At 36.1% G+C, this 18,779-nt stretch overlaps 1 protein-coding gene across 4 annotated transcripts in view; it reads right to left on the reverse strand.

Moving 5' to 3' along the window:
• The window catches only part of LOC150107666 (ATP-dependent DNA/RNA helicase DHX36-like), a 589,788-nt gene that overhangs the window by 554,035 nt on the left and 16,974 nt on the right, over positions 1-18,779 (reverse strand). For 3 of the 4 annotated variants that reach the window (XM_090391454.1, XM_090391451.1, XM_090391453.1), the window contains exon 2: positions 2,906-2,949. The exons of the other annotated variant lie outside the window; for it this stretch is intronic. In XM_090391454.1, coding sequence (XP_090247580.1) covers positions 2,906-2,949 — 44 coding nt within the window. The remainder of the gene's footprint in view (positions 1-2,905; positions 2,950-18,779) is intronic. 4 annotated transcript variants of the gene reach the window in all.

Below are 18,779 nucleotides of genomic sequence, written 5' to 3' on the forward strand. Positions count from 1 at the left end.
ATCTTTTATTTTGTGAATATTTTTGCAAATTTTATTACTTCATTATGTCTGAATATAAGAAGAAATGTCGACAGTACAGTATTGAGTATTTGAAATATGGTTTTATTCAGTCTCAAATATTTGAAATATGGTTTTATTCAGTCTCAAATATTTGAAATATGGTTTTATTCAGTCTCAAATATTTGAAATATGGTTTTATTCAAACTGTTATAATGCGGGGGGGGATTACAAAATTTATGTCTTGCAAAGTGAGCAGTGGCCCGAAAAAGTTTGGCAACCTATGCTGTAGAGCTATATGCATTCTTGTAGTATTATAGGATTTCAAAAGTGATTTTATTTGGATCTTCTGTGATGCTGCTATCTTGAAGTCTAATAGCAGAGATGCAGTTTTCTACCTGGTATTTCTTTTCCAAAGGGAAAAAATATACATTGGAAGATAGACAACAAAAAGGACTATATACACATTATAAGAATATATATATTACAGAGGGGGGGGAAAAAAGATTTTCCTTTTGGATATACAATAGAAAGGAGGCAAAAGATATATGAGTGGTAGACAGGATTCATCTATTTAGTAAGCGTCAAAATTACAGTTAAGTAAACTTTTAGTTATCTTTCAGCTCAAGTGTATCGTAGTTGGCCATCCAGAACAGAGTACCAGTTGGATTTCACTCCTCTATGAATTTTGCGATAGCTCTTGTTTCTTTGTAATAATTAAGTTCAGGTGAAAGCTTGCTTTGTAGTTTCTGATGTAGGCCACACATGAGAGTTTGTTCCAATTCGGCAATGGATAGGTGCTGTTTATCTCTTGTGTGCTTAAGGTAGAAGCTGTAGATGACGGCCTTAGCACAGATGAAGAGGAAATTGCATATTCTGTGTCTGTTATCTTCTGTATGGACTAAATTCCAGTAGTCTTCTTGGCTGTGTGTGCAATTACAAGTGCCAGAGGCAGTATTCAGAGCATAGGGTGAATTGAAATGTTTGTCCTGCAAACAAACATCACTTTGTTTGCAGGACAGGTTATATGTGTGTGTGTGTTCCAAGGTACCTGAAACTTCGCAAAAGAGACACAGATCCGATTCTCTAAGCTGAAATTTGTAGAGCTTAGTAGGCGTTGGCAATATGTTATGCCATAGCCACCACTCTATGTCGGAATCTGGTTTGACACACTTCGATTTATATGGAAGATCCCACTTAAAACTGGGTGGCATGTGCAGCTTTGTAGATGAGAGGGATAAGGATGAACATACCAAGGGTGAAATTGGATTCACTGACATGAAGAAGTGGTATATTTATATTTAAATAATAAATTTAAATCATACTTCAAACTATCCACACTGTCTTCATTAACTATTACTCTACCAAATTTTGCATCATCAGCAAACAACAGAATATTTTCCTTTCCGATTATTTCCTATATCATTTATGTACCAAGTGGTCCTAGCATCACACACCACTAGTCACCTGCTTTCTCCTGGATTTTGCTCCTCCATATACCACTTTGATATCTGTACAGCAGCAACCCTCTTATCCACATAACTAGTATCATATCCATCCCTATTTGTTCTAATTTGTGTAACAGTGTTCAATGTGGTATTCAGTCAAATGCCTTTGCAAAATCTAGCAGAATCATTTTGTAGCCATTTCCTTTTATCTAACTCAACTGTCACTCTATTATAAAAAGTTAGTTAATTGCTAAGTCAAGACTGATCCTCCAAAAAACCATGTTGCCCCTAATTGAGTATCATATTCTTATCCACCCATTCTTGAATTCTCTTTTTTGACAATTTTTCCAGTATTTTTACCACCACTGCTGAGATACTGATTGGTCTATAATTTGCTACTGCAGTCTTAGAATATCCTTTCTACTAAGGAATTATTTTGTCCTCTTTCCAACCCTTGAGACTCATGAACATTACACCTATACAGAGAGCAACCAGTGTCCTTGGCATTCCGTGGCCTTGACAGTGACTCCCACACATACCACTAACTCGGATTCGCTTACCAAGCATGACTTGGGAAAGCAACAGGATTATGCACCAGTTGACCGGAAAGCCTCCCTGACTTGTTACTGACCATTTCGGGCCCATATACTATCTGGCAGCCAGCCTGTGTTACCACCATTTTAACTGCTGCACCCTCAAAAAAGAGGAGGGTCTAGTTCTCTAATGTATGTTAGTCATGCCCTTGAAAGGTATCACAAACTGCATAGAGAAGGGATGGGGAGGAAACCATGCTCTGGAAGGCAAAGTTAGAATTCACTACTTCACGCTCTCAATGAGCAGGGTGATGTTTCACCAGGCAATGAAGGTCATCTACCACCTAGTGGTCTAGTTTACATTCCCACCAACTGAGAAGATATCCTTTTGCAGCAGGACCCCAAGTCCCTTTTGTAGAAACAAGCCACACCATGGGAAGGTACGGTTGACTTATCAGGGAGAGGCTGTATATTGTGCATTCCTGCCCATTAGTAGCCCAATGAGTGGAGATAATCTAAGATGGTGTGGGAACAGAATGGGAGAAGAAAAATAGTTTAGCAAAACTGGTATTATGCCAAGTTGGCAAAAAAAAAAAAAAAAAGAGTCAGAGAAAGTCAAAACCAGGATAAATTGATAGTTATTGGTGTGAGATATTTTAATCCTGCAGTTAAGGTATTTGACAGCATTTCAGTTGTGACAAATAAAAGATTAATTTGGAAGATGCATCCATCTTTTTAATCAATAGTGTAAATTTACTTATTTAGTACTAAAACGGTATCCTGTATGTACAACTCTTGAGTAGTACACGGCAGGAATTTGATGCAACTGGGTAAAAAGGATGTAAAAAAAGAAATGAATTTAAGCCACTCACAAAAACACAACAAACATTATTGTATTTTGATTATTTAATTTAAAATAAACTATACCTTCAAGAGAAACTCTTTTCCAAACTAACTCTGGACATCCAGATCTATTAATAATAATAATAAAAAGTAATGATTAAGTTAATATTCTAAATGATCCTAAGCTGAACAGTTGGGATCAACAGGAAATGTTGAGTTTATGATTTATAAATCACTCAAAACACAAATATATAAAAACATTACAAAGCATAGCCATTACAAAGATGTCTTGTCCTAATTTAGTAAACAAAACAATAAACTTAAAACATTAAAATTTAAATACAGTTAATTCCATAAGCCAAAGGATAAGTAATGAGTGTTTTTTTATATATTTAGATGAAGTCATATAATAAAATATATTATTATGATCAGAAGTTCCCTCTCTCTCTCTCTCTCTCTCTCTCACACACACACACACACGCACACACACACACACACACACACACACACACACACGCGCACACACACACACACACACACACACACCATGATTTAAATGCATCCATTGTCTCTGCACTTGCCACTTTCAGGCAATGCATTCTGATCACCCACCACTCTCTATGTATAAAATTTACTCCCCCACTCTCTTTACAGAGCTTCCAGGGATGGTCTTTTGTTCTCCCCCATCATTCTATAAAAAATCTCATCCACATTAATCTGGTTTATTAATTTATTTATTTATTCTAATGGCAAAAAGAATACAATGCAGCTATAGGTCAATGTCTAGTCCAGAAAGCCAATCCAGGGCCTCATCCATCACCTTGTGGTGTCTTGAAGGTTACCATGAAATTGCCACCTTGGGCAGTTGTTCACAATCTGAGTGATTGTCTGAGCTATGGGGGAACAGTCACAATAAGGGTGGCCAGACAGATTCCATTTGTGTAGTAGGTAGCAACATCTGCCCTGGTTAATTCTGATCATGTTGAGAGATTACCAAATCTTCCTAAGAAGAGCAAAACCAGGCTGCAGAGCATAGGGATCTTCAAACAGGAAGCTATTTGTTGGGAGATTGGACCAGTGTTCTCGCCATGTGTCAGATGTTGATGGTAAGGCAGCTGAAGAGAGTTTGTCCGTAGACTAGAAAGTGGTTTCTTGATTTTAGGCAAAGACTAGATGGATTTTTAAGAGTCTGGTGCAGGGGGGGGCTAGCTCATTACATTATTAAATTCCTTAATTGAGGCTTGTCTTCTCGGTATATTTGGCAGAGCAATGTTGGATAGGACAGGCAGCCAGGGGAGAGGGGGTGTGCTTCTTAATGTTCCACTAATTGTGTGCTTGGTAGAGTTTAGCTAGGTATCTATGATGTTAGCGTGCACACTTCATTCCCAGAAAGGGGCACAGTATTCTGGGAATAAAGTGTGCTAGACAGAATTTGTGTGATAGACAGGATTTGTCTTTTTAGTAAAAGAACATTACAATTCGGTATCACTTTTACTTATCTTTCAGATCAAGTGTATCGTTATCAGCAATCAAAAACAGGGTACCAGTTGGATTCCACTGCCAGGAATCCAACTGGCTTGCAAGGTTCTGCAATTTGCATTCTCTCAATCTGTCTTCATACTTCACATCCAGAGACCAACTCAGTCAATTGTCTTTGAACCCTCTCCAACAACACATCATTCTTTTGAAAACTAGACAACCAAATCTATGCACAGTAATCCATATCAAAGCCTTGTAGAATGGAATCATAACATCCTTACTTCTATATGTGAATATTCTCAGCATCTTTGCCATAATGCACTGGCTGTCCTCAAAATTTTAGTAAAATGTCCCTGAAATTTCAAGTCCCAATCTACCATTACTATAAGATCTTTCATTCCCTCCTCCTCTAAGATATTCCACCAATTTTATTCTCTGCATCATATTTTGCTTCCCAAATTTTAAAACCTTAGACTTTGCTATGTTGAACTTACATCCCCAAACACTCGCCCATTCAAATCATCTACAAACAACTGTATATAACCATTTAAGTCCCTTCCAATGTCATTTACATATAAATTAAACCACAATGGTTCCAAAACATATCCCAGGGGCACATCACTAGTGACTTTCCTCTTGTAGAATATTGCTCTCCCATACATAGCCTGCTTATACCTATCAGCCAGCCAGCCTTCAATCCAATGCACTAATATATATATATATATATATATATATATATATATATATATAAAAACCCAGGAAGTAAATAATGATTTTAAATAATGACAAAAATGTTCACAGATCTGTCAGCAAGCATTATACTCAAGAAGAAAACACAAAAGTACTAAAACTTTATTTTTATATACATATAGATTTTCTCATTGGTCAATATGATACTAGTATGCTACTTACTAAAGGCCTGAAATATTGAAAGGCTCCATGTTTGAAGTCAAGAGCAGAGTTTCTGGAAATTATCCAATCCTTAAGTCCAATGACAGTCTAAAATACACTACTGGTTTACAAGCTTCTGTGTGTGATAGTGACATTTAAAGGTAAATTAGTATAATAGCAAAAATGAACAATTCTGCATTATGTGTCTAATTTATCCTCACTAGTGTGTAAATAAAACCCAGGAAGTAAATACTGAAAAATTACTGAATAGAACAGCATGCAAACAACAGCAATCATCTAGGAGCTAAAACAACACACTATTAGATAATTAACTTAACACAGGTAAGGGCACATGCTATGTATGTTTAAAAGATATAAACATACACTTAACTGTTTATTTATTTTAGTTTATATCAAATGTTGAAAAAAAAAATAGTCTAGAATGTACTGGAAATGATATCATAGAACAACTGCACCATTCACTCAAACATAATAAATTTAGTTTAATCCTTTATCCAAGTGTGAGCAAACAAAGTTTGCGCCTGAAAATATCTTCAGGACTGAATACGGTGTTGTACTACCTTACTGTGGTAAGGCAGTACAACCCGGTTGTACACCGGTAGTACCTGGTGTTGTACTACCTTACTGCAGTACGGTAGTACAACACTGGGCAACTCGTAGCAAAGGTGGACCAAGCTAACAACACTCCTATCCCAGTATCTCCCATAATGCAAAACACATCTCCTTGTGGGTATGTATAATATTATGCATTAAGGGATTGGCCACTACCCAGACTTGTTTCGACCTTTATTGTGGTCTCTTCAGTGGGAGCCAGGCCCAGAGGTGGAGATACCAGGCAGAAGCAATAGCTAGGTCATCTTTACCTATAGGAGTTGCCAAAAGGTGTGCATTTCACTCAAACAATTAACAAAATTTTATTTCAAGCACACACACACACACACACACACACACACACACACACACACACACACACACACACACACACACACACACACACACACACACACACAGAGAGAGAGAGAGAGAGAGAGAGAGAGAGAGAGAGCCAAAACATTGTGACTATTCAGTCTGTTTCTGACCAACCTGACTGGAAACAGACTGGTGGAGGTAGTACCTTAATACAGGGATTGTTCTCATGAATATCACTATACTCTTTTTCAGGTTATCTTGGAAGTAAAGAAATATACTACGGGCCACACTGCTTCCAAAGATGGAGGGATATTAGTTTGCTGTTATTATGGCAACCATATCGGAGACCACGTGATAGATAATTACATTTTCCAAAAATAAGTTCCCTGTAACAATTTAATGGTATGAAACATAATTCCAGCATTGGCTAGTAAGGAAGCAGAAAAATAATTATATACAAAGTACCACATGATGTGATAACGTAAAATATTTAAGGAACTATTTTATACAGAGTAAACCTATAGTACGAATAGTAAGAAAAGCCTGGAAATGTAGCTTATTTTGTTACTTCCAAGATAACCTGAAAAAGAGTATAAGTCCTCTCATTCCCACTGAACACACACCTTGACCACTAATTCTTACCTGGGGATTGTTTCAAACCAGGTATTACTCTACATGTAACAACACTCAATATCACAAGGCTTGCATTGTGCAAGCATGGTTCAAAGAGCATATCCAAGCATTCCATGTGCTCCCTAATCCTACTGATTTGAATCCCATTAAACATTTTGGGGATCATGTGAAATATAGCATCTGCAGGTCAATGCTGGTGCCTCGCTTGGCTGCTGACCTCCAGAATGTTATTTTGTCTTGTTGGTCCAGACTAACTCATGACACCTTTTGTAGTTTACATGTACACACACACAAATCATGCATGCGCACATGCACACACACACACACACACACACACACACACACACACACACACACACACACACACACACACACACACACACAGAGAGAGAGAGAGAAAAAGAAAACAAAAAACACTGTTTAGAATTACTGCCAAAGCAATTAGGCCAATATATATTCTGTCCGTTACATTCATGTGCTATCTGATTGGTTTGCCTGTTTTTATGGGATGAAAAAAAAAACAAAGTTTACAGGCAGAAAAACCTTGTAGCAAGGTTTTTCTGCCTGTAAACTTTGTTTTTGAGAGTAACTTAGCTTGATTTGAAAAGTGACAGAGAGAGAGACTTAGAAATACTTATAAAAATTATATATTATTATCATCATTGTACAAACACCTCCTGGAGTCAAGAAAGACTCATTAGGGAAGGCAATAGTAAGATGAATTGTAACAGAGATAATGTTTATCACACTTCATCTTAAGTTGGTTCAATGTTTGCACACTCACCATCTCATTTGGAAATAAATTCCACTCGCCAACTACTCTCCATGCAAAAATGTCATGCCGCACTCTCTTACACACCACACCTTTATACAACTTTCAAGAATGACCTCTTGTCTCTAACCCTTCCCTCCTTCAACCTTTGAAAAATATCCATATATCTATTTGATAAGTACCCCTTATCAATTTTTATGTCTCAATCATGTTGCCCCCCCCTCTTCCACCTATTGACTAGCATCTGTAATTTACATTCTCTCAACCTGTCTTCATAGTCAGTATTCCACAATCCCAATATTGCTTTTGTTATTTGCCTCTGAACTTTTTCCAGAGCTTGCTTCTCACTTAGGAACACAGATGGCCAAATCGGTCCAGATGTGGTCTAATCAAAGCCTTGTACAGCGGAATAACCACACATCCTTATCTCTACTTGTCAGTATTCTTCTTACTATACTGGCATTTCTTTTTGCTGTTTTTATTATTTTTGCAATATGTAACCTTGAACTTCAATTCTTTATCCACAAATATCCTGAAATAACACACTCCTTCAACCTCTTGTAATAGACCTCCAATATGATATGCAGCTTTACTTTCTTGAGATCCAAAGGGCAAAACCCTACATTTACTGGTGTTAAATTAACATCCCACTTGTCTGCTCACATAGCAACTTTATTCAAATTGCTCTGAAGCACCAGTACATCTGCATCATACAATTTAATATTGCAGCTTTCCTAGATTTTGGGTATTGGAAGCCACTGTCAGAGTAGTTAAGATTTAGCTGTATAATAAAGGTTTGTAATGAATTCTGTGTAGCAACTTGATATTTCACTAGAGGGATTCCTCTGGTGGTGTTAGCTTGCTTACGAATTGCTCTTTACACCTATGAGGTGCATGAGGCCAAGAGTTTAGCATGGCATCCTCTTTGGTCCAGTGCTGCTTCTCTTGCTCTCCCCAGTTCGACCATCCTAGTTTGTTTCGTTCTTCAATTACCATCTGGTACTATGTCATTCTTGGTCTTCCCCTCTTCCTTTTACCATCAGGTGTCCATGTTAGTGCTGTTCTTGTGTGTTCTGATTTGGCATTCTCAATACATGGCCTATCCATGTCCATCTGCATTTCTTTAACTCTATTGTGATGGGTTTGGTTTTTGTTTTGTTGTATATTTCAATATTTGAAATTTTATTTGGCCAGTAACTTTTGAGAATGCTGCAAAGAAATTTTGTTTGGAAGGCATCAATTTTATTTTCTTGTTGTTTGGTTAATTTCCATGATTCTCTTCCATAAAGTAGTACAGATTTAACAGTTGAATTAAAAATTTGCACCTTAAGTTTATTTTTATATTTGATGATTTCCAAATTTTCTGTAAAGTTTTAAATGCATAGAAAGATTTTTTTCCCTTTATTCTTATTGTAATGTCTTCATTGGTACCACCTTCTGTGCTGACAGCTGCTCTGAGGTAATTAAAAGCATTTTTCATTTCTACTTGATTTCCATTTATAAAGATTGGGTCATTCTTTTTCTGTTGATTTTTAATAATTTGGTTTTCTTCTCATTGATGTATAAGCCTATTTGTTTAGCAGTTTACTACAGCTTTGCTGTCTTAATTTTCATGTCTTGAAATCTAGATGATATTAGTACAATGTCATCAGCATAGTCCAAATCTTCTAATGTGGTGTCAATGTTCCATCTTATTCCGGTTTTCAGATTTTTCAGGGTGTGCTGCATAATCCAATAACAATGATTATGACAATGATGAAAAGCATTCCAGACATGACACAGCCTTGCTTAGGAGTTAGCTTACCTTTGAGAAATATATGGCCAATTTTGCTAAAAGGTATAAATGGTTCAACAGATTTTTTTTAAATGCAGGGAGTCCTAAAGCACTTTGCATACAAGGAACTAGCACTCAGGGTCATAGTATTTTTGATTCTAGATGAAGCGAATCCTTAGGTGAACAAAAATTATCGAATTGGGTGAAAATTGCCCACATTCTAAATTAATTAAATTTTGTTAAAACCTATTTGTACTAATTAATAAAACACAAACATGTAGAAAAGCTTATGTGTTCGTAGCACATGTTGACTAATTTTGATGATAATATATCAGAACATAGAAAGATAAGTAAATAATTATTTATTGACTTATTGCTGATATTTCACTGGTGTTATAACCAGCATTTTCAGTGCACAAAACAAATTTGTCACAGTACGTGACATAAACTAGTCCCATTATTACATCGTGTAATAATGGGACTAGTTTGGAAAATTGTAGCAACAACACAAAGACTAAAGTCCTAATTAGGAGCCCTCTATGTTTAAAAAAAAAAAAAAAACAGAGAGAAAGCAGGTACTACTTATGTCTTAAGATGACAGTCTCCCAAATCTTAGGCAAATTTATACAGTCATAATATATGTTAAGATTTTGGGCATGTTTCATGGCTTCTGTTGCTTCTAAGAATAATCTCTCTGACTTGTAAAAACTTCTGTGCAGTACTTTTGTTTTCTTCCAGTTGATCCTGTGTGCAGGGGTATCCAAAGCATGGTCTGCTAGGCCCGACTTGCCATAGCGATAGTGCCAGATGTATCTTTTATGTTAAGGATTCTGGGTGGTGCAGCAATAAAAAACAAATTTCCCCAGAACTTTAAGAGAGGCAAATTTCAGAGGCTTTGTCACCTAGGAATTGCCTTGACCCTGAGGCAATTCCTTTGTGTTCTCAATAGTACCATGTGACATCCGGCACTATCAAATTTTATGTGAACATAAAAAATACATCCGGCACTATCAAATTTTCAAAGTCCAGCAGTATCGGTGTCAGCCCATTACCTTTATACAAGTCAGCTGTCATCGTATTATAAAACATGACAATGTTATGTCCTAATTTTCTTATTATATATCTATATGTTGTATATTATACCTCTCCTTGGATGTCACATGGTACTATTGAGAACACAAAAGAATTACCTCACGGTCAAGCCAATTCCTAGGTGACAAAGCCTCTGAAATTTGCCTCTCTTAAAGTTCTGGGAAAATTTGTTTTTTTATTGCTGCGCCACCCAGAATCCTTAGATTAAGAAAAGAGTTTCTCAATCAAGAAGCGAACTTGCAGATGTACCCACTATCAACCTTTGTTTGCAGTCGTGACCTTAACTATCGTTTCTTCCCTCCCGCCTAGATTCGAATAATTTATGAGTGGTGCATCGGATTCTTAGACACAGGCAATCAAATTAAAAATAGCAAAAGGTTTATTTATCATATTTGTTGTCATACAGTGTAAAGAATAATAAATCATTACTATTAGAATGTTAAACAAAAGAACTTACATACATTTTAAACAAATATGAATATCATAGAAACACTTCTCTAAAATAATCATAATCTAGCATTCTTAGATCATAAAACAAAATTGAGACTTCAGAATTTGACTAAATACTCAAATAAAGACACTTCAATACCTCTTAAGACATAATTGTCAATCAGCACATGTAAAGAACATTCCTTTTCCTTTAGCATAACTGTTATCAAAGCACTATAGTCCTGTCTTATTCTAATCAGAGTCCTTAATTCTTAAATTACAGTTAATTTCTCTTCCTCACACACATTACTTGACAAAAAGGTTACAATACCGTACTCGATGATCCTTTATACTTGTCCCTTCGATTCTTGATTCTTTTCTTCCAAACTATTTCCTTTCCGTCGGTTTTATGGCTGGGATTCCTGCGATCGTTGGCTGGTCCACACGTTGCTAGTATATCGAGCCTATGTCAAGAACATTCTTGGCAAAAGGTGATTCTGCATTCGCATAGCACACTACCGAGTCGCTGATCTTTCCCATGAGTTGCCTACTATCTGTGTAAAATGTCTATCCATTCATCATAGGGCTTGAGACCTGCAACTGTTCCAACTACTATGCAGCATCTCTGACTGCTACTACCGGGAGTGAGAGCAGAACTTCCCATGAACTATGCTTCCAGATGATCGAGAAGAGAAAACCACATTACTCTTTTATACTAACCCCCTACCGGTACTCTCTGTAAACTAAGTTGTTCACCCGTCACGTTTTTATTTGTACACTTGGGTCTCGCTTCCGTAGTGTCTTCTCCGAACAGCTTAGGTCTCCACATGCCGTATGCGCGCGAGACCACTTGGGGAAACTTCTTAATCCGATGGTTTGCCCGTGTACTATGGCCTTGTGTTCTCACTTTGTTGCATGTAATTTATACAGCAATTCATTGTGTATCAATCTTAACAAGTAATATAAAATTTACCAAACTTTACTATCAAATATACTATCTAGTAGAAATTTTTTAACACTGAAATATTCACAATTTTTCTTCTTAATCACTGTATCCTATATCTGTCAAGATATATATATAATATATACTAGGATGCAAGCATATCCTTTCAGGGTTTAACTTGTTAAATTGTGATTGAATAAATTCCTAATGAATTTTATTCATTCAAAATTCAACAGCACAACCTACCCTTCACAAAACCATGTTGCTCTCCCCCCATACAGTATCCCATTTCCGTCTATCTCCTGTATTTATGACCAACTTCTCCAGTACCTTGATAACAACTCCTGATATGCTGATCGGTCAGTAATTTGCTATATCAGTCTTAGAGCCTCCTTTATGCAACTGAACTATTTTTATTCTCCTTCTGCTGCCCCACTTGGGACTGACCCAGAGCTCAAACTTAGATTAAACAATGTGGTCAAAGTCACTGATAATTCCCTAGCACCTTCATGTAAAACACAAGCTGGTATACCATCTAATCCCATACCTATATTCACATCAACATTCTGTAATATGCTATGCACCTCCAGTTCATCTACCTCAGTTTTCATAATAAGCCTTTGACTCTGTTGTTACTGCAATATCTCCACCTAGATGATATACTGTTGCAAAGCGTTCACTTAGTAATTCTATTTCACCTGATTCAGTTACTTCTCTACCGTCAGCATTCATTAAAATCATTCTGCCATTTCTTTTACTTGCAATATACTGAAAAAAACACTTTGTGGATTATCTTTGATCTGTACTGCTAACTTTCTTCCATACTCTGCTTTTACCTTTTCTACTACACTGGTAGTAAAATTGTAGAAGGAATTCAAGAAAAAGGCAAATTCCTTCTACAGTTTTTTCTTTTTTATAGCTCCAACTTAATAATGGTATTCATCTATTTAACTCCCACTAAATTTATTATCCTCACTCTAGGTATGCAGTCTGCCATTACTCCCCTCAAACATTCCTTTACTACTTCTAATGAGCTATCAACATTTAACCCTTGCAATTTCACATGCCATGGCACAGATCCAAGCAATGTCCTAAGCTTGTCATACTTACCAGCCCTGTAATTCCACATATATTATTATTATCATTATTATTATTAGACACCTCGAGGGAGTCCAAAGCCTCATCGAGGGAGGGCACCTGATCCACAACTCTGCCTCCGCTGCTCAATCCACCAACTGACTGCAACCACACCAACGCCATCTACCACCAACCACCACCACTAGTATTTCCAAAGACAATCACAAATATCCATGCCCACGGCGGGATTCGAACCCACAGCCTTTTGGCTAGATAGCGGATATGCTAGCCACTTGGCCAGCAGGATGGCTTCACTTCTTAAATGAAAATTCCACACATTTAGTCACCTCCCAGGTCAAGACTATATGGTCTCTCACACCAGTTTGCAGCAACATGGTCATATTGTTTATAGGCAAATTCTCAGATGCAATTATCAGATCAAGCACTATCAAACCCCTAGTATGTGCAAGAAATGAACATAACCTGGGTTGTATATTAACTGAAGAATTTTAATAACGGAAATAAAGTAAAAAACACCAACAGGTTTCGCCAACTTGGCTGTTTGGCTTCATCAGGACGTATAAAAGTAATACAAAACAACTTAAACTGTTTGTGATGGAATAAACCGAATACAAATGTATTTTTTTACAAACTCAAAAGAACGCATAGATCAAACGCATGGAGCGTGTATGATATCAACTGTTGTTATACAGGAACGTTCTGTAATTAGCAGCGAAATTAAACTCTGGTGTACTTAGTGATCTTACGTAGATCTTCCAAATATCAGTTTAATCCTTGATTTCTATTGAGGCTGTGTTTAGAACGGATGACTACTATAGCTTCTTTGATGTTTCGGGAGTGGAAGTCTTCCTCTAGATAGGGGCATGGAGATTTTGTCCCATTCGATGGTATGGTTCATACATTTGAGAAATGAAGGGCTAACCAAGAGCTGTCTTCTCTGTTGTTGTTTACATCTCCGACGTGTTCTCTTTTCCTTATTTCCAAACTTCTTGAGGTCTGACCAATGTAGTTTAATCCACACGAACATGGGATGTTATAGACACCAACGTATTTGAAGAAGGCATTACTGTCTTTCGGAGATCTTAAAAAGTGGCGGATAGTCTTTATAGGTTTGAAAGTCACTTGTATTTCATATGGTTTGAGGAGTGTAACAATGTTTTTTTGAAACTGTCCCAGCATAAGGAATAGCAATGGAGGATTTGTATGTGTTTCCTCAGATTGTTGTGGGGAGTCCCAGAAAAGTATCTTATGGATCAGATTTTTTGGATAACCATTGTCTATCAAGGTTTTTGATATATGAGATAATTAATCTTTGAGATCTTTTTCTTCTGTTGTGATGCGAGTAGTCCTATTTTTGAGCATGTGTACGATGCTCAGTTTTTTAGAAATGTGGTGCGAAGATGTGAAGTGCAAATATCAACCTGTGTTGGTTGTTTTGTGATAAACTGCAAGGCTGATATGTCCATCCATTTGGTTTTTAATTAAAGTATCTAGAAATGACAATTGTTTATACTTCTCAAGTTCCAAGGTGAACTTTGTTTTGTGATGAAAGGAGTTTATCTTGGTTAAAAAAGCTCAAAGATCTTTTTTTGTGTTTTTCCATACAATGAAGATGTCATTCACATACCTCCACCACATTGTGGATTTAGGGTCTAATTGAGACAATGTCATTTTCCAGTTTCTCCATAAAGAGATCTGCACAAGGGGGGGGGGGGAAGAGGCTGCTCATTATTAATTATTCATAAATTGTCCCATTCCATAAGAAAAAATTAAATTTTAGGAAATGAATGAAAAGAGAAGCAATATCTTTAGGGAATAGGTTGTTCAAAATGCTGATTACTTCTTCTACTGGAACGTTAGTAAACAACATTTCTTGCATTCAATTGATGGTTGGAAATAATATAGAATTGCTATGAATAGACTGCATGGGGGAAATGAGACACCAGGTACGTAGATTCAAGCAACTTAAATGTAAAAATGCGAGACTTATTAACTAACTTACGTTCTTAAAAAGGTGCATGAACTAAAACATCATTCCTAAGTTTCTAATTATGAAAGAACAGTTCCACTCAAGAAGGGCTAAACGAATATATTTCAAAACATCCTTGGCACTATTGCATGAGAAAATACAACATGTTAGGTTTGAATTAAGTAAGGTAGATATGACATGCTATCGAATATATGAAGATATCTCCAACAATATAGACCCAAACCTATGGTCTCTTTTAGACAAAATGATAAATAATAGTTTTAATAAGGCCTTTTCAATCAGCAAAAAAAGTCAAATCAAAAAATTCAACACTCTTTATGAAAACAGTTATAAGTCAAGCCCTAACTGCCAGATAACAAGATAGTTTAACTTCTCTGACCACATTTTATCTAAACCAGAAGTCAGTATACTAAAAAAAGGCTTTAATTTTTCTATTGCTCCAGACCACATTCCTAAAGTGGACATCATATGTAACATAGAAAAGACAGTTTTGTCATTACCTGAATCCATTGCCAATGATCTCAGATTGAAATGCACCATTATTCTCTCATCTTCCAGAGCTCCAAACAAAAATATCACATCTTTAGAAACAAGAGCTATGTCTAGTTTGAAGAAAAACATGGAAATTATTATCTTAAAAGCTGATAAAGGTAACTCTACAATTATCCTTAACACCAAAGATTATAAGAAAAAGATCACAGACTTACTCTCTGACACATCTACCTATCGTGCATTATATTCAAACTCACAGGGAAAAAAACATAATTAAGCCAACAACTTGTTACGTAATATGGACAGCTGGCCAACAGACCTAAAACAGAGATTAAAGTCGTTACATCTACTAACGCCACGACTATATGGCTCTCCTAAAGTGCACAAAAATGGAATACGTCTATGACCCATAGTGGACAGAATTGATTCTCCCACTTATTGTCGAAACACCTTGCCAGTCTCCTAAAGGCACACATCCGTAATTCGGATAAGGAATTCATAATATTTCATTGATAAATTGAAGCACATCTCGATCTCAGACATTCTTGCAGCCTGGATGTGGTATTCTTGTTTACTAACATTCCAGTAAAAGAAGTAATCAGCATTTTGAACAACCTATTCCCTAAAGATATTGCTTCTCTCATCATTCATTGCCTAAAATTTAATTTTTTCTTATGGAATGGGACGCTTTATGAACAATTAACAATGAACAGCCTCTCCCCCCCGCCTTGTGCAGATCTCTTTATGGAGAAACTGGGAAATTACATTGTCTCAATTAGACCCTAAACCCACAGTGTGGTGGAGGTACGTGAATGACATTTTCATTATATGGAAAAACACAAAAAAAGATCTTTGAGATTTTTTAACCAAGATAAACTCCTTCCATCACAAAACAAAGTTCACCTTGGAACTTGAGAAGTATAAACAATTGTCATTTCTAGATGCCTTAATTAAAAACCAAATGGATGGACATATCAGCCTTGCAGTTTATCACAAAACAATCAACACAAGTTGATATTTGCACTTTACATCTTCGCACCACATTTCTAAAAAACTGAGCATCGTACACATGCTCAAAAATAGGACTACTCGCATCACAAAAAAAAAAAGATCTCAAAGATTAATTATCTCATATATCAAAAACCTTGATACAATGGTTATCCAAAAAATCTGATCCATAAGATACTTTTCTGTGACCCCCACAATAATCTGAGGAAACACATACAAATCCTCCATTGCTATTCCTTATGCTGGGACATAGGGCCGGCCATCTTGGGGATGCGATGGGTGCAATGCACCCAGGCCCCACAATCGAGTGGGCACAGTCGGTACACATTTGTGGAAACGTTTTTTTTTTTCTTCTTCTAATTTTGCTTATAACTAAAGGGATTTCATCGACAGGATTTTAGGGTCCCCGGTAATAATAATAATATCTCTGTGTTTCTGTATTATGTTAGGGTTTTGGCTTAACCCTTTTGATGCGCATATGCAGTGTATAAAAATTAACAAACATGATTTTGTTTTTACCCTAAAATGTCTGATTCATCATAAGTTTTTTCTAATCTGTTACACATTTATATCATTTAGCTTGTTATCGAAACCGTTGAAAAAATATTTATTATATTCTTTATATATCGTTAGTCTAGAGTAGGGGTGGACAACCCTTAACATGCCTGCCAAACGTAACACGCCAATGACTTTATTCTGGCACGCAACCCAGGGCTCATCTTAAAAAATAATTAAATAAAAAAAATACATTTCAAACATCTTCGCTGACACATAGTTTAACTTAATATAATACAATTTTATTAAGTACAGCTATACCAAATAAAAATGCAATAATTAATTAAACTCTCTACCAACTGTTTCATAATAATAAGTAATAAGAAAATTAGAAGCAAACATCCTATTTCCAAGCCACTGATATATCTCCGCGATATACTGATGTACAAGTTTTGTCCAGTTCAGGTGTTGCATTATTCGTCAGGCATTCAGACGTGGCATGACTCCTTTACCATCATTTGATATATCTTTTCATGTTTCGTAAAGAACGTATCTGTTTTCTAAAGTGTATTTGGATTTGGATTTTATTACATCGTAAGTCATTAAAAGATGGATTGGAAGTATTTAATGTCAATTAATATGTTTAACTTATTAGATATAAAAGCAAATTTCCTTTACATTGATTTTCGGAAACTAAAGTTTTCTGTTTTTTTCATAAAATCCCTGCATATATTGCAATTGCTATTTCCTGCCTAGAGAGCAGTTTCCTTGTGTGCATCCTATCCAACAGCACCATCTGCTTTCCCATTATTTCAAGCAAAAATTAGCAGTAATTTACAAGACTTGAGTTACTTAATGAACAATCCTTCACGAATGACTAATGAACAGACAGCCATGTTACTAGGCTAGTAAAGATATGTGCATATGATTGGTGCGGTATTAACAAAAGATCGTACGAGTCAAAGATAAAAGTCAGCAGACAATTTTTGAATTGAAATGCTAATTCCCTTCAACCAAATTCAATATCTGAAAGTGCCATAACAATATTCACTATATATTTCCTAGCTTTAACACGTTTACGAATTTTAACGTTTTCTGTTGATTTTTATTGTTGCTCTGCATTTGAGCTGGGGGGAGGGGGCGCCTTCCATCTAGTTTTTAGTGTTTGCCAGGGCAGCATATGGTTTTGCTTGCGGCTAAATAGCATAGTTTTTTGGGAAAGGGACATGCGATTCATTAGTTAGTGCCATTTTTATCCCAGCTGTCTCTAATTGCACTATTTGTTGAGAAATATATTACACAGACTGCAAATGTTTGTACCTTATTCAGTGATACAATAAAACGACCTGCTTTTATTTGCGTCTGCAGACGTTCTGGCTAGTATGGAGGGCGCGTGGTTTGCCACAGGAAGCAAGTCACTATTGCCATGAGGTGAACGTGATTAAGCTTTTTTTTTTCTGTGCGAGGTTACGCGAAACTTTTCGATTTCTTTTTTTTTTGCAAAGTAAAATCAGGGATGCGAGTTATACGCAAGGATCAGTTATATTCCAGTAAATACGGTAAGTTATTTTTAAAGCTATGTGAAATGTATGATCAATATTCAGGATTATGAAGTGTTGTCTGCATGCGATTAGATCTCAACTACATTCATTTCAACTCAGTTAATAGTGATAGATAAGGGTGAAACTGATGTACTGAAGTAAACAAACGAAAAAAATAAAGACATTCCTTGAGTGTTTCTAAAATTTTGTAATATTGTAAAAAGTATGTACATATTTAACTTTTTGTTAATTCATGGGATAAAAATATTTAATATTATTTACTTATTTGACAGGCAAAGCCTAACCCAATAATGTCCATGCCAAGAAAGAATCCCTCTGGGTGTCAAAAAAGGAAATCAGTAGAAAAGAAAAAAGAAGAAAAGCAAAATCT

This window comes from Typopeltis vanoorti, chromosome 4, assembly GCF_054136105.1.
Source record: "Typopeltis vanoorti isolate ZY-2024b chromosome 4, IOZ_Tvanoo_1.0, whole genome shotgun sequence".
NCBI lineage: Eukaryota > Metazoa > Arthropoda > Arachnida > Uropygi > Thelyphonidae > Typopeltis > Typopeltis vanoorti.